General features: G+C 35.7%; 1 protein-coding gene across 4 annotated transcripts in view; it reads left to right on the top strand.

Moving 5' to 3' along the window:
- Positions 1-16,059, top strand: part of PPFIA2 (PTPRF interacting protein alpha 2) — a 393,655-nt gene that overhangs the window by 277,148 nt on the left and 100,448 nt on the right. For all 4 annotated transcript variants that reach the window (XM_058673335.1, XM_058673333.1, XM_058673332.1 and 1 more), the window contains one exon: positions 12,738-12,959. In XM_058673335.1, coding sequence (XP_058529318.1) covers positions 12,738-12,959 — 222 coding nt within the window. The remainder of the gene's footprint in view (positions 1-12,737; positions 12,960-16,059) is intronic.

The raw sequence follows: 16,059 nt of genomic DNA, 5'->3' as shown, positions 1-16,059 counted from the left end.
CAGAGTCAGGAGCCAGAGCTGGGATTCAAACTGATGTTGTGATGGGAGATTTGGAAGTTAACCCAAAAACCAGATCCTACACTTATCATCTAATTCTGCATTTCCAGATACTGTTTTCTCCACATGCAAGATTTCTTGAGCATGTAGAAAATTTTGTTTGCCTAATTCTATAGATAACAAAATTCAAACTTATATTGAGAGATAAAATGACTTAATTTATTCAATGCAAATTATTTCTCTTCCAGATGATACTGTGCCTTTACATTCAAGAATGTCAGGATAGTTGCTCTAAGTGTTATTGTTAGCTTTTATTGTTCTATAATCACACATATAGGTTTATTTTAAATTTTACAGCTGATTATTTTATAATAATCAAGAGAATGCTATTGAAAGAGTTATTTCTTTTTTTAAAGATTTATTTATTTTATTACAAAGTCTGATATACAGAGAGGAAGATCTTCCGTCCGATGATTCACTCCCCAAGTGAGCCACAACGGCCAGTTGCTGAGCCAATCCAAAGCCAGGAACCAGGAACCTCTTCCGGGTCTCCCACGTGGGTGCAGGGTCCCAAGGCATTGGGCCGTCCTCGACTGCTTTCCCAGGCCACAAGCAGGGAGCTGGATGGGAAGTGGAGCTGCTGGGATTAGAACTGGTGCCCATATGGGATCCTGGGGTGTTCAAGGCGAGGACTTTAGCCGCTAGGCCATGCTGCCGGGCCCAAAAGAATTATTTCATTGTCCCACATCCCCATAACTTGACTTTGAACAGACTGTCTAGGACAGTAGCCTTCAACATCTTTCACCACCGTGATAGGGTTCTAACCCTGGGCAGGAGGAACCCATGCCCTAGGCCTGTGATTTAGGAAGCTTAGCTCTCTCTGGGCTCCCATTCCCCTCTGGACAGGAAGGTCTACCTGGGGGGTTCTGCATGTGCAGAAGCAAAGCAGATCGCTACTCTCAAAGGAGAAGCAGACGAGCAGCTGAAGGTGGAGCAGCCATACCAGATCGCTAAGCTTTCGTGGATAACTTCAAGGAGTCTAAGAATCTTTCATGAGAATCAGGTCTAATGTCCAATGTCACAGTGTATGTTCAAGAAAGACAGTTGGGTTTTGGCAGGGGAAGCCTTTTTTTTTTCCTGAGCCTCACAAACAAGAGGGAACCAATTGTCTGATAGTTACTAAGAAGTTCAAAATAGGGGCAACTGTTGTGGTACAGTTGTTTATCTCCTTGCTTAGGACACACACATCGCATATCAGAGTGCACGTTTGAGTCCCCACTATTCTGCTTCCATCCAACTCCCTGGGAATGGATGTGAGGGGCAGCAGATGTCAGATGCGGTACTTTGGTTCCTGTCACCCATTTGGCAGATCTGAATGGAATTCCTAGCTTGTAGCTACTGCCTGGAGCAACCATCGCTGTTCATTTGGAGAGAAAACCAGTATATGAAAGCTCTCTCTTTTCTGTCTGTGTTCTCTCTGTGTCACTCTGCCTTTTGAATTAAAACAAAAATTGGAAAAAAAGAAATTCAAGTTAATTTCAACCTTTTATCATGTACATGTAACGAGCAAGGCAATATATACTTATATTTGTATTTGTATATTGTATGTAATACTGAAACCAGACTTTCACAGAATAATAATTAGTTGTTCTTTACCATCATGCAATGCATTTTGGTATTTGTCAGGCTAATTAGTGATAGTGGGATTATTCCATTTCTTCATGGGGCTAAGAGCACAGGACATGTAATCTTTCCATGGCCATACAACAGGTACAGCCGCTCCTTAGCATGTCCTGGGAGGCCCTTCTCAAGTATATGACCTCTTCTCACTTTCCAGGTGTCTCTGGACTATTAAACCATTTTAAACTTAAGTATGTTGTATGAATGATCAGAACTTAGTCTTCCCTTTCTCAAGTTGCTATTGGTCTTCTATGTTTTTCAATTTAACTTTTATTCTCAAGTATTTTGTAAGTGAAAATAAAATGCAATATAATTTGAACAATCAAAGTAGGCAAACCTGAAAGTCAAATCGACAGAAAAACAAAAGTAGATTTTGTGTTGCATATTTTTAATTCTTTAGTTCCTGCCCAACAAGAAGAAGAATTTTGTTCAAAAAGTTCATAAAGCAAATGAAGGATCAGTGAGAAGAAAATTCTCAGATTAAAAAATCCCTCTTTGTAGAATTTGGTGCATTAACAACAGTGAACCAAAGTGCTAAAAACAAGATGGAATGTGAGATATGGGAAGCGATTTTGAAAAAATATGTTTTTTTGGAGTTTTAGTGTTGCAATGCTGTTAGGCTGTGAAGTCAGTGACAAAAATTATCACTTAGAAGTCAGAGTTCTATGAGCAACCAAGATATTGTGTCATATTATGAACCATCAAAATATGAAAATTCTGCAGAGTCTCGCATAAACTAATTTGCTGTTCAGAAGTATTTGCCTTATCTATATGCCTGATTTCCATTTAAGAACACCAGTAAACATCATTTATCGTAATTCTGTCATTTTAGTGTCCACTGCTGTCTTTTGACTAGCACTCATCATCCGTGGGAATGTTCTAGCATAGTGACTTTATTTTGCATGTTGTGTATGCGTTCCTCACTATATTTCAATGACTTCAGCAACAGCTGTTCTTCACAAAATTCGGTCAACTACTGGTCTACTACCCAAGATAGTTAGTTATCATTTGTGTTTGTATCAGAATAGAACTGGCATAGCATTTTTTTTGCATCCTATCCACACAGTTTATTTTATTTCCTAATAAAACACAATAATTAGATGTGTCTCTTTTTTGTCAATTACCTTCCAAGCAAAAAACCGAAGTAGGATGCTGAGGCTTACTACTTTGTCATTTTTAGAAAGAAAAGGTCCAAAGATAGTCCTGGATATGAGGGCTGGATTTGTCTGCTGTTGGGTGATTGATCAGGAACAGGTTCACAAATGTTTCCTTCCTTCCTTCATTCCTTCCTTTCTCTTTCTCTTTCTCTCTCTCTCTCTCTCTCTCTCTCTCTCTCTCTCTCTCTCTCTCTCTCCAAAAACAAAGACACACATACACATTCCTTAACAATGTAGTGGATGTTTCATGCTGTTCATCCGAAGAGAAGTAAATTATGAAATGCTGCCTTATGCAATTTTAAACAGGTCAACAGGTCTCCTAACTATAGAATTTTTTTTAAAAAATTGCAGTATTGTTAGTACACAGATGCCTTTTTGTTATGAGCAAACCCATGTCAGAATGAGCTAGGTATTCCTTGCTGACTCAGGTCCTTTACAAACGTGGGCAAATCGTTATTCAAACCTGTCTGGAAACCCCATTTACAAAGAACTACAAGTCCACTAGACTATGACAAAGAACTGATATGAGACCTTATGCAATTTCCCCAAAAATGCTTTTACATAAGTCATTTCAATTGATCCACATGACAGTCCTGTGAGGTTTATACAGCAAAGATTACTGATGCTGAATCATATGACTCATGAATAGGAGGAGTTGAGATAAACTGGTGATAAGTGTACATAGATTAAAAGCAAATTTCAGGTGCTAAAACGGTGGAGCATAAACTGTCTAACTACATGGATTTTAAAGTAGGCATGCATTTACTTGAAACAAATTCTTAAGCCTGTCCAGGCTCTAAGAAGATGAAAGAGCTTATTTGATCAACCATAAGACTTTGAATATTTCTTCAAAAATAAGCCTTAAATAAAGATTAATTCCGTTGTACTTCTGTGAATGTCTCCAGTAATCATTTGGTCAAGTATATTTCCCCCAAAGCTCTTACTGCTTTATCTTTTGTCATCAATTACTTTTTTCTCCACTATATTCTTAGATAATATGAAATTCTTCCAACATGAAGCAAAATTGTTTTAAACCCCAGCAATTGCTCTGTTTTCTGTTCCTCCTCACAACAAAGTTGTTTCCATTTCTTGTCACTGTCTGAAAGTACTTTCTCTCCATGCTCCTACGAAATTATCTCAACACAGTTGGTCCCACCAAGTTCATACCAAACATCCCACCACCTCACCAAATCCCTGTAGGTACAGTCATCATCAGTATTGTTCGTCAACCTCATAGCTCTAAGTAGTGTCCAAATGTTAGTGCTCACAAGAGTTTGCCTTTAATCAGGTCCTACAATCAAGCATGTATATCTAATCATACAACATGTTTACTTGTACACTAAGACATTTTACACTCAAAATGTTAGAAGCCTACCTCTTAATATCCGCATGATAACCCCACCAATAACCAAAGCTTGACTAATAAAACTTCTTCTCCCTCACATGTGAAGATAACTCTACCTTTTCTGCCTTTCAAGCTTAAGAATTAGGGACCTGTTCTGTACTGTGCATCACCAGGTCACACTACAAATGACTCTACTGTCATATTTTCAGAATATGTAGTTTCCCTAACCACTCTGATTTGATCCACTTTCACATCCCATCTAGACAATTGTGATTTCCTCTCGGGAGTTTCCTTTGTTTCTCTCATGACCCTCAGTAGTCTTTCCAACCCAGAATAAATCATAATATTTTAAAAGATAACATCTGGGGGCGGGTGCAATGGCTCAGCTGGCTAATCCTTCACATACGAGCACCAGTATCACATACAGGCACCAGTTCATGTCCTGGCTGCTCCACTACCGATCCATCTCCCTGTTTCAAAAAATGGAGGATGGCCCAAAGAGTTGAGTAGAACTGGTGCCCGTGTGGGATCCCAGCAGATACAAGGTTAGGATTTAACCACGAGCCTATTGCACCTTACCCTGCTTATATGATTCTTTAACGTAACAAAACTTTAAAACCACATAGATTTGTGAGCATTGGCAGATCAAACTGCCTCTTGCCACAAGAGCTTCCCATATTGGAGTGCCTATTTGAAGCCTAGTTTCTCCACTTCTTGAAATTATTAAAATTACAATTGCAATTACCAGGGAATGCGGTAGATAATGACCCATATGTCTGAGCCTCTGCCTCCCATGTAGGAGATCCTGGTCCAGACTTGACTGCTACCACCATTTAGGAAGTGAATCAGCAGATAGAAGATTTCATACTCCGTCTCGTGCTGTGTTTTCTTTTTGTTGATCTGTCTTTCAAACAAATGCATATCTTTTTAAAAAGAAATTTACCTAGAAGTGTTTATAAACAACTACCTTTCTGCTCCCCATCATTAGATATTACTTATAAGAAGAATTGTCCAATGTTTTCTCATTCAACTCTCCCAACAACTCTATTGGTAGTCCCAATTAAAGAATGATTAATATAGAATATTAATTCTAGCTTTGCTTTTACTGTTATGTAGATCTTAAACACTGATGGGTTTTTACAGATTTAAGGTACAACGTATAGCTAAAAGCAATGCAGCATTTTTTTTCTTTTTTGCTAGAGAACCTTAATGCAAAGATAAAATATGATTGTAAGAAAATACTTCAAGGCTGATTTTGAGTTAAAAATGCAATAATGGGATCACTTATTTAATGTCTAGATAAACACAGATTCTCCTAAAGTCATGAACTTGAAGTCCTGGCTTTCCTGGCATTTGCATATGGCATCATGTGTCATTTGGTATTTACAATATTTCCATTGCTTACCTACCTATTCTATTCACACATTATGCTCAACTTAGCAGCCTAGTATCTGGAATAGTAGAAGTCAAGCTATAGTTTCGACAGATTATTGGATGCACCAATAAATGAACCAGGAAATGTAAAAAGTACTTCATGAATTTTATAAAAGACTAGAGGGGATAACAAGAGGGAGAGAAGAAGAGGAAAAGACTTGTAGGGACTAGAATGGCTGAGTTCAGAGCTTGACCTCATTCATTTTTTGTGTTGTGGATTTAGGAGAAGCACACTTTCCATCAGATATGTTCCTTCCGTATCATATGTTATTAAGTAAAGTATACAACAAAATGCCTATAATGCAACTTAATTAATATTACCATAATGAAGCAATTGTTATTAACTCAAGATTGCAGCCAGAAAATGCATGTTTGGGGTAAGTACTCTAACTGTAGGCTGTTATGGTTATTTGTTGTTGTGTTAGTGGATACAGTCTTATTTAGGAGTTAGATGTCAACCTATACTTGATAATCCAAAGTAAAATGAGTAGCACGAAGATCACTAAGAATGACTAGAAATATTTTCTAAAACATCTTAGTGTTTTCAAAAGTTCTGTTTTGGATTAATACCTAATCTAGCACTTACTCATGTAATGGAACACTTTACTGAGCTGAATTAGCTTCTAATTCTGTGTTGACTTATGCTAACCCTAAAATATCATTATCATTTCCAGTTTGGAAGTATTTGTGTTATTATTTTTGTACTTGTGAATACTTATCCTTTGTGCATTTGTAGTATTTAAGTTTTTGGTTATACTTCCCATTAGCACTACATTTTCATTTCATAGAATGAATTCTTTAATTAAACTTTCCCATTTACAAAAATTTTTCGCCGAACACCAAATAGTTATCACTGGCTAATTATTTATTCTGATTGCAAAACTAAGTGCCACATCTTTGACCACACAATGAATAATTCATTTCTCACTATAAAACTTCATGGTATAATTATTTCAGAAAATGCAATGGATGTGCCTAGTATTTACCTCTTCGTTGCTAATAGATCTTAAATACAACAGTGCCTCAAATGCCTGATGTTCAAAAATTGTAACACAAATTCCAAATTTCTACTCTTTGGTCTCACCTATTTCTATATTCTCCAGAAAGATTAATGAGAATTATGAGAATAAGAGATTAAAGGTATATTTTATATCAGTAGGAGAGAACCAATGGGTTTATATTTCAGTCAAGAAAATGGTAGTGTCATAAATTCCCTGACATTTTTGTGAAATGTCCAGAAATCAGTTATCTATAGTGATGTTGCAATAGTAATTTAGAGGTTTCTTAGGGGTGGCAATGGGAACAGCCATATGTGACTGCTGTTGGTTACAAGGAAAAGGAATGTTCTCAAGTTACTCATGTTGACAGTTGCAAAACTCTAAATGCTATTCTATATGCTAAATTCTACCAAACTTTCATACTTTAAAATGATGAATTGCATGGTATGTAAACCACACATCTATAAAGCTAGTTTAAATAAGCACTGACTTTTCCTTTAGTTCAGTAGATAGTCATTTCATTTAAAGTATCACAATTTCTTTTAAATTGAACTCAAGAAAAAAATAATTTTAATGAAATATTCATTTTCTGAGTTATGCATCACAGTTTTAACATGACCTTTCTACTCTTAAATGATATGAATATATTTTTAAGTTCAGCATAAAATGCATTCAGCATAATTTGAACAGATGGAAGTTTACAAAAATTTTAGACATAGAAGATTCAGAAATAATTTAAAGAAAAAACTGAGAAATCAAAACTTCGTGAAGGTTGCACCAAATCCCAAAATTACAAGACCATGATGTACGTATTTGTTGTGTGGTAGAATTAGAGAGGTTAATATTATTAAAGCATTTTATTTGGTGTTCTGGTTACTGTTTACATTTAGTTAAACTGATGCTATCTTAAGTCCATTAAAACATTTGCAGTATCAAAGCATGATCTTAATGGACCTCAGGTACACAGAAATGGAGCAGTCATTTTTCTCACTAGAAAATTATATTCATTTAGTTGTACTAAAGAACTATTTTTCAGACATACATATGGTGTACTATATGGTACTATGTATGTTAATGTATATGAGCAGGTATGGAAGTACTTCAGACATATCATCCAAATGAAACAGATTGGTAGGTGTTTGTGGGCAAAATATTGCAAAACCCATTCTTTTGTTTTATTCATAATGCGCTTTATTCACAAACTTTTCAAAAAGTCTTCATAGGTAAGAATTTCAAAAAGTTCCTGAAGGTAAGTTTGCAAGTTTTGATGCAAAAATGGATTCTATACGTACCAGGTGCTTATATAGACAATAGGTGTAGACTCTTCATATATATATACACATACACATATATATATACAGATCCATACATACACATATACACATACACATGCATACACATAAACACACATATGAATGTATATATTAGAATCAGCATTTGTCTAAGTATGCAGAATAGTAACCTTGTATCCAGATTATTTATATGTGGCATCTTGATAAGTCAGCTGAATTTGGAACTTGAAGTTCAATAACATGAAACTCTATATGATTACATATTCAGTTTATTCAAAGTTCTTTAGGGATTTATATTTCCCTACCAACACAATGTTTTAAAGCCATATTCTGTTCTTTAGTGATTCAGACAATAAGTAACTTAAAGGGTTAGCCTTTAGGCAGAGTTGGGAGCCTGCACCCTGCACTGGAGCACACTGCTCTTCCTGACTTAGGCCCTGGATTCTGGCTGCTTATCAACACTGACCCCTAGAGGCCGTGGTGGTGTTTCGGATCGTTAGGTCGCTGCTGTTGCCACAGATCTAGGTTGAGTTCCTGGTTCACCCTTTTAACTTGAACCATACCAAATTTCCCCTACCCTGACTTTACTTCTGGCATAAATTGTGGCTATTGAAGCAGTACATGAGAGTGTTTCTCTTCCCTGCTCTGCTTTACAAATTTTTTAAATAACAACTTTCTTAATTTACAATTTATGAAAATGTTATATTCATGTTAATATGAATGTTTAGAATTTTGCGTGTCTGTATAAACACCGCCGAAATCAAGATAAAGGACATTTTTGTCACACACAAATGTGTCTTCATGTGCTTTGTAATCAGTCTCAGATTGCCCAGACCAGCCTGTTTCTTTACCATTAGAATTTAGCACTGTCTTTTCTGCAGTTGCATGGAGCGGAATGGCAGAAAGAACCCTGCTGTTGCAGCCCTCATTTACTCCAAGTAGTGTTTAGAGACTCATTCCTGTTACAGACAGCAACAGCTCTTTTATATGTGAATACGTTAACAAATTATATTTGTTTACTACAATGTAGATATCTTCTCCGTAGTTTGTTTTTTCCTAAGATTTATTTTTTTTTATTGGAAAGTCAGATATACAGAGAGGAGGAGAGACAGGAAGATTTTCCATCTGATGATTAACTCCCCAAGTGGCTGCAATGGCCGGAGCTGAGTCAATCCGAAGCCAGGAGCAAGGAACTTTTTCCAGGTCTCCCACACCGGTGCAGGGGTCCCAAGACTTTGGGCCCTCCCCAGCTGCTTTCCCAGGCTGCAAGCAGAGAGCTGGATGGGAAGCAGGGCTGCCGGGATTAGCGGCACCCGTGTCAGATCCCCAGTGCATGCGAGGCGAGGACTTTGGCCACTAAGCTATAGCACTGGACCCTCTTCACCCTAGTTTTAAAATGTGTTTTCAATGCAGTTATTTAGTGCAGTTATACTGCAGCCTTAGTTAAAACGTGTAAACGTCATTCTCTAAGAATCTGTATTGATCAGTAATTTGTCTCTGAGGATGCAGATTAGGTACACAGAAATAATTCTTTATCTCTGATGATTTGATGACAAAAAAATGATATATTGGTGTACCGAGCTCCTATCTAATGAAAGAGTCAATCAAAGACACAAATGGGTTTGACCCCTGGATTATGCATGGTAGTCTGTTGGCCACATTCCTGTTTAGAATCTCTATTGGCCTGACTTGCAGGGGTGCTGCGTCCTGAGAGATCAGAACTGAGAAAGTTTCTAGGAATTGTACAGGGGGTGGGAAACCATGGGCTTTTAATACATTGAACTGAAAAAGCCATTTCATAGTTACTAGGCAACAGCTAAAACTAGATTAGGAAAGAAAGCTTGGAATGATTGCCAGTCAGGTGTATCCAAATTTGGGACAAGTAAGGTATGAACTTGCAGAGCTTGTGGTATAGGGTTGGATATCTGAGCTACACACAAGGTACAGGTAAATGTGCATTGTAGTGGAATTTGTTCATTTTTATTTATAGACACTCCTCATGCCAATTGAAAATTTAAAAATTCTGTCTCCATCTTTCTCCGTCCTTTTCATTTTTATTTTATTTGACTAGAAATGTTTCCACACTCTGTCATCATTTTAACTTGTTGGAACTTCAACACATTCCGCAATTTGTCCATTTTTCCTTCTGTGTTTTATTCTTCTCACTGCCTTGTCATATATTTTATATTCCTCTTTTCCATCATAAATGTATCCTTTATGACAATAATATTCATAAAAAGTAAGTGAAAAACATAAGGATGGCCACCGCCACTGTTTACCAGTTCAAGGTTAATTTTTCAGGTTTGATATATGACTGGACTTTGTAGCTGTGTGTGTGCATGTGTGAGTGAATGTAAAAAGAAGAAAGATTTTAAGAAACCACCTGGCTTTTGGGGGGGTGGGGAACAGGGTTTACACACTACATTAAAGACTATCAGTAATACTCAAAGATGAGAAAACTAATAGAAATTATGGCAAACACATTTTGACACATGTAAGTATTTAAGAATTTCACCAATTCTGCAATAAATACTGATCTTTGAAAGATACTTGAGATTTTTTTTTTAAGTCAGTACAAGGAACGTTAAGGACTTGAAATTCTAGAAGAAGAAGTTGAAATGCCAAGGTTGTTAAGGAATGGGTGGGTAAACATATAGGGCTTATGTGGAAGCGAAGTAGACATGTACATTATGCAGTTTTTTTAAAGTTCCTACATAAAATATGGCTAAATTGAGTGGAGTTTGCTGTTTTCAGCTGGTGGTTCTCAAAAATGTTTGTATACTTGAAAAGCACAAAATTTACATTGCGTTCAGATTGTTACTAATTTATGTATGGTATGAGATCAAATGCATGTTGTTAAAAATAAGCATTATAGCATAACTTTCTTTGTGTCTTAACCATATGCTTTTTCCCATAAAATGTACTGTTTTTTACCATCAAACCTTTTTTAACGCAGCAAGCCTATGTAACATTTTCCTTTTTAAAGTTTTAAATTAACAAAAAAATGTTGTGTATATTAATGGGGTACAATGTTGCATGTCTGTATATATACAATGTGAAATCATTCAGTGAGGCAAGCAGATCTTCTCAGTACACCTGCTTATTAGTTCTTGTTGTGGAAACGTTTAACATCTTTTAGTGATCTTAGACATATAGGATTGTTAACTATAGTCATTGTGCTGTGAGTGTATCAGTAAGAGCTCCACCACTCGTCTGTCAGAGCTTCGTACAGTTTGACATCTCTCCTTTCCTCACCAACATTACACCCCACTTCTGGCAGCACCATTTTTGCTTTACTCTCTTCAAGTTTGACTTTCAGATGCCACATATAAGTGATGCCATGTTGTTGAAAAAGACAGTTTGCCATTATGAAAGTCTGAATAGCATTCGTTTGTGTGCAAGTTCCACATTTTCTTTGTCCATTAATCCATTGTTGGACAATTAAGTTGTTTCCAGTTCTTGGTTATTGTAGTAATGCAGTAACCATAGGACTTCAAATATGTGTTCAATATATTTCATCCATTTCCTTTAGTTATCTATGCTAAATTGAGATTGTTGTACCACTTGGAGTTCTGTATAACTGAGGAATTTCTGTACTGTTTCTGTAATGGCCATGGTAATTTACATTGCGATCAATAATATATAAGGGTTCCATTTCTTGAAATTCTTGTCATTTTGATTTTATCTTTTGACTTTTTCATAACAGGAATTCTACCATGTATTTATGTGATGGTTTGTGATGTTGGTCATTTTCTATGAATCTGCTGACAATTTTTTGTGTGTTGTCTTTTAAGAAATGTCTATGTAGATTATAAGTCCACTCTTTCATGTAGTTATGTGTTTCTTACAACTGAATATATATGTATATAGCTATATAGTAAATATGGTATATGTGATATATAATATACTATATATGACATATATACTATATACTATGTAGCATAGATTATATATAATGTATGATTCTATTTCATCTGATATATAATATGATATATGATACTATTTCATATACTATACAGCGTATAATTTTCATGTATATTAATACATAATTAGAGTGTTTTATATATATAATATGTAAATGTATAAGGCGAACTTCAATAGATATCGGTCATCATGTTTTCTAAGGTAGCCCTGTCAGAAAATAGATAAGTCCCAAAAACAGAATGTCTTTTGGCCTACTTCCTGTGGGTTTTATGAACATGACACTTTTGTGGGCGTAGAAATACAGAAATCAAGAAACATCTAAAATGCTGTATGTTTTTTCCCGCAAGAATAGATTCACAGCAGGAACAACCTTTTTAAAAATGTTGCATGAGTTTCTTTTTCTGAGTGTTCTTGAGAATAAAGCTTGGAAATTCACAAAATATTTTGGGTTTTAAAAATGACATAATGGTGTGTCCTTACCTACTAATTAAAACTAATATATCAATGGGCAATGTGTTAGTTATTTAAACCACTAGTTACCACATTTTAAGTAATATCTATGTTACTATAAATATATATACATATATATAAATATATATACATAAATATATATATACATATATATACAAATATATATATAAATAAATATATATACATATATATATTTATATATATGTATATATATTTATTAACTTCAGGTTCAGCACTTGCCAACCTGTTTGACAATCACTGATCTGCCTTGATATTTAATGTTAAGTTTTTTTTTCAGAAATGGAGCTTTTCCAAAAAAAAATAGTTGTTTGTGATGTTTATAATTCTTTTTGAACACTAACTCATTTCTTCAGGTTCACAAATTTTAAATGAAAACTAAAGAGAACCTTAACTACTCTTTCCTTTTCTGACCCTGCAGCGTTTGTCTAACGGCTCTATAGATTCAACGGATGAAACCAGTCAAATAGTGGAACTACAGGAGTTGCTTGAAAAGCAAAACTACGAAATGGCCCAAATGAAAGACCGCTTAGCTGCTCTTTCTTCCCGAGTTGGAGAGGTGGAACAGGAAGCAGAGACAGCAAGAAAGGATCTCATTAAAACTGAAGAAATGAACACTAAGTATCAAAGGGATATCAGGGAGGTGAGTGATTCCTGCACTTTCACTCTGCCCAGACACTTAGTGCCTTCTTACTTGTTTCTGCTTCAAGATGCTCTGTCCATAATCCCCCAAAATGGCATATACGCTTTACTTCTCAATAGCCCATAATTTCAGATGCGCTATATTAGTTATGAATGTGTGTTTTAAGGCACGAAGTTTGTTCTGCTTTCTCTTTAAATACAGATGGAGAGAAAAATTTAAGATCCTGTGTTTGATACTTACTGAAGCTTTGAAATGTTTTTTTGTAAGCTTTTAGTTTAAAACAACCATGGATATATCGATCATGAATTGTTATGCTCTGTATGTAAAAGAATACTCTAAATATTATCTGAAATTTCCCCTTCTTTTATTTTGGGTTTGCATCACTGAATATGAATACATATCTGTTGGTTTGTGTAAACATATGTATAACTATCTCTCTTTCTCACATTCAGTTCTTGCTAGAGTTATGATTATTTTATCTACTAAAAAGGAGAGTGGTTTAAGTAACCAAAAAAAGATGCAAGGGTGTCTTTTCCTGTTAACTTTGTCAAATCTTACCTGAAAAGGTAATAGTAAAATTATCTCTCTCTCACTTTGCCAGGAGTAATGAAAAAATAATATTTGCTTATGACAATTTCCTTTTGTGACTCTGACTTTTCCATTTTTAAAAAAGTTTCAAAGATGAATTTCTAAAAAAAATAATTCTAGTTTTATTTTTGCCAATATAAAAAGAACATATCCCATGCATTCCATAGACTCAGCTACATGAAGTCAGACACACTTCCATCCTCCCCGGCTGTTCCCCACACCTTTCCCTCCCTTTCCGCTCTTCAACAGTATTTGCACAATCATAATTTTAATCCATTACATATTCACAGGTGTAATTTGCCACTAATCACAATATTCAACAGGTAAAAAGACCACAAAACCGCATCCCCATGGTAGTATAAGCATGAGCTAAAAACACAATCTAATCCTGAACTGACCATTTCTACCTTTTGGTGTTAGCGGTCATGTTAAAAAAACATGATATAGTTGTGTCTTTGAGACTATCTAATTTCCTAAGCATAATCATTTCCAGTTATATCCATTTTGTTACAAATAGGATTTCATTATTTTCTTGTGGCTGGGTAGTATTCCATAGTGTATACATACCACATTTTTTCTAGTCATTCACTGGTAGAAATCTTGATTTATTCCATATTTTAGCTATTGTGAATTGAACTATTATAAATATCTATGTACAAATAACTGTTGTATGTTAAATTCATTTTGTTGGGATAAATTCCAAGGAGTGGAATGGCTGGATCATATGGAAATTGTATTTTCAAATCTTTTAAGAATCTGCGTAGTGTCCTCCATAATGGTTGTACTAGTTTGCATTCCCACCAGCAATGGACTGGGATATTTTATTTCCCACATACTTGTCAGCAATTACTACTTCTTGATTTTTAGATGACAGTCATTCTAACTGGAGTAAGGTTACACCTCAACGTGGCTGTTATTTGTATTTTTCTGATGGCTAGTGATCCCAAGTATTTTTTCACGTGTCTGTTGACCATTGGTGTTTCGTTCTTTGAAAAATTGCTTGTCCATGTCCTTTGTCTCTTTCTTAACTGTATTTTTCTTGTTTTGTTGTGAGATTGTTGAGCCCTTTTAGATTCTGGATATTAATCCTCTTTTCCATGGTGTAATTTGGAAATATTTTCTTGCATTTGTTTCCACTTTGTCGGAGGTTTCTCTTGCAGTGAAGAAGCTTCTTAGCTTGATATAATCCCGTTTGCTTAGTTTTGCTTTAATTGTCTGTGTTTCTGGAGTCTTTTCCGAGCAGTCTTTGCCTACACTTCTGTCTTGCAGAGTTTGCCTTTTCCAGTTTTGCATACTCATTTAGATTATGTATTTTTGCCTTTTTATAGCTTCTGTATATAATTAGCTAGTCTTTAATGGAATTGACTCTTTTCTTCCCATTTGTTCTTGAATTCATTTTATAATATTTTGCCCCCACTGGCCTGCTAAAACTGTTCATGCAGAAGTTGTTACTGATGTCTGTTTTGCCCAATCTACAAATCAATTGTTAATCTTTTGTATCACACGGTCTTCCTAACATTGTTCCCTCCCATAGAGTACTGCTGCGCATGCTACAAGCACAATATGCTTTCTCTATGCCTCCATATATACTTACCCCAATTTCCGGTTCCTTTCCTGCTTCTGCTTTCCTACCCATTTTTCTTTGTCCTATTTTATTGACATTCCACAATAGGCCTGACTCTTCTGCAGTGCTAAAACATGTGTTAGTATTGTTGTGCAAGCATTGGAGCTATAGCTTCGGTAGCATTCGAGGCCTACATTTGAATCAGTAGTAAATCTGGTAGCTCTTGGTTCCAGACATTTAGTTCCTTTCTTATCATTTTTTGGCACAAACTTTGTTTCTGTTTATTTAAAACAGTGTCACTTACTGGGAAGGCATGATATCACCAGCTACCCCTTCTTGTTCAATTACAACAGCTATTTAAAACTAATGGTATCTGGATGTAGGTTCCAAAAGCACAGTTAGATGGAAAAAGAATTCTATGATGCCAGGTGCTCATTGTCTTCTAAGTCACTCTGTTGGATAAGATGTGACACTTCCATATGGAATTGCTTTAAAATGTAACCATTTGCATTAGCTCAGAAATTTCTATATAGCTATGTTTGAATATGATTTCATGAGAAACAAATATCTCTCCTTAACCACCTGTGAAGTGAAGTGGCAAACAGAAGTGCGTGAAGTGCCAGGTGCAGGACAGTGGGAAATGACGGAGCTGATGAGACCTGGGAAAAGAGCCTGCATGCAGCCCGCCTTGCTGAATGCATGACATTTTTTTCTGTACACAGGCACAAACAATGCACACTATGATGACTAATTAAAATATATCAGAATGATTTAGATACTATGTCACACAATCAACCGTATGTGGAAACTGTTACAGATGTGTTATATTTAATTTCTCTAATTCTTCATAACTACGCTTTAGGGAAGATGCTTGTTATTTTCCCCATTTGTCCTGAGAGGGGTCTGACTTCAGTGTAGAGAAGTGAAGAGACCTGTGCAAGATCTGCA

Source organism: Ochotona princeps, chromosome 15, assembly GCF_030435755.1.
Source record: "Ochotona princeps isolate mOchPri1 chromosome 15, mOchPri1.hap1, whole genome shotgun sequence".
Classification (NCBI taxonomy): Eukaryota; Metazoa; Chordata; class Mammalia; order Lagomorpha; family Ochotonidae; genus Ochotona; species Ochotona princeps.
Note: the sequence above shows the minus strand (reverse complement) of the source record. Positions and strands in the feature narration are given on the sequence as shown.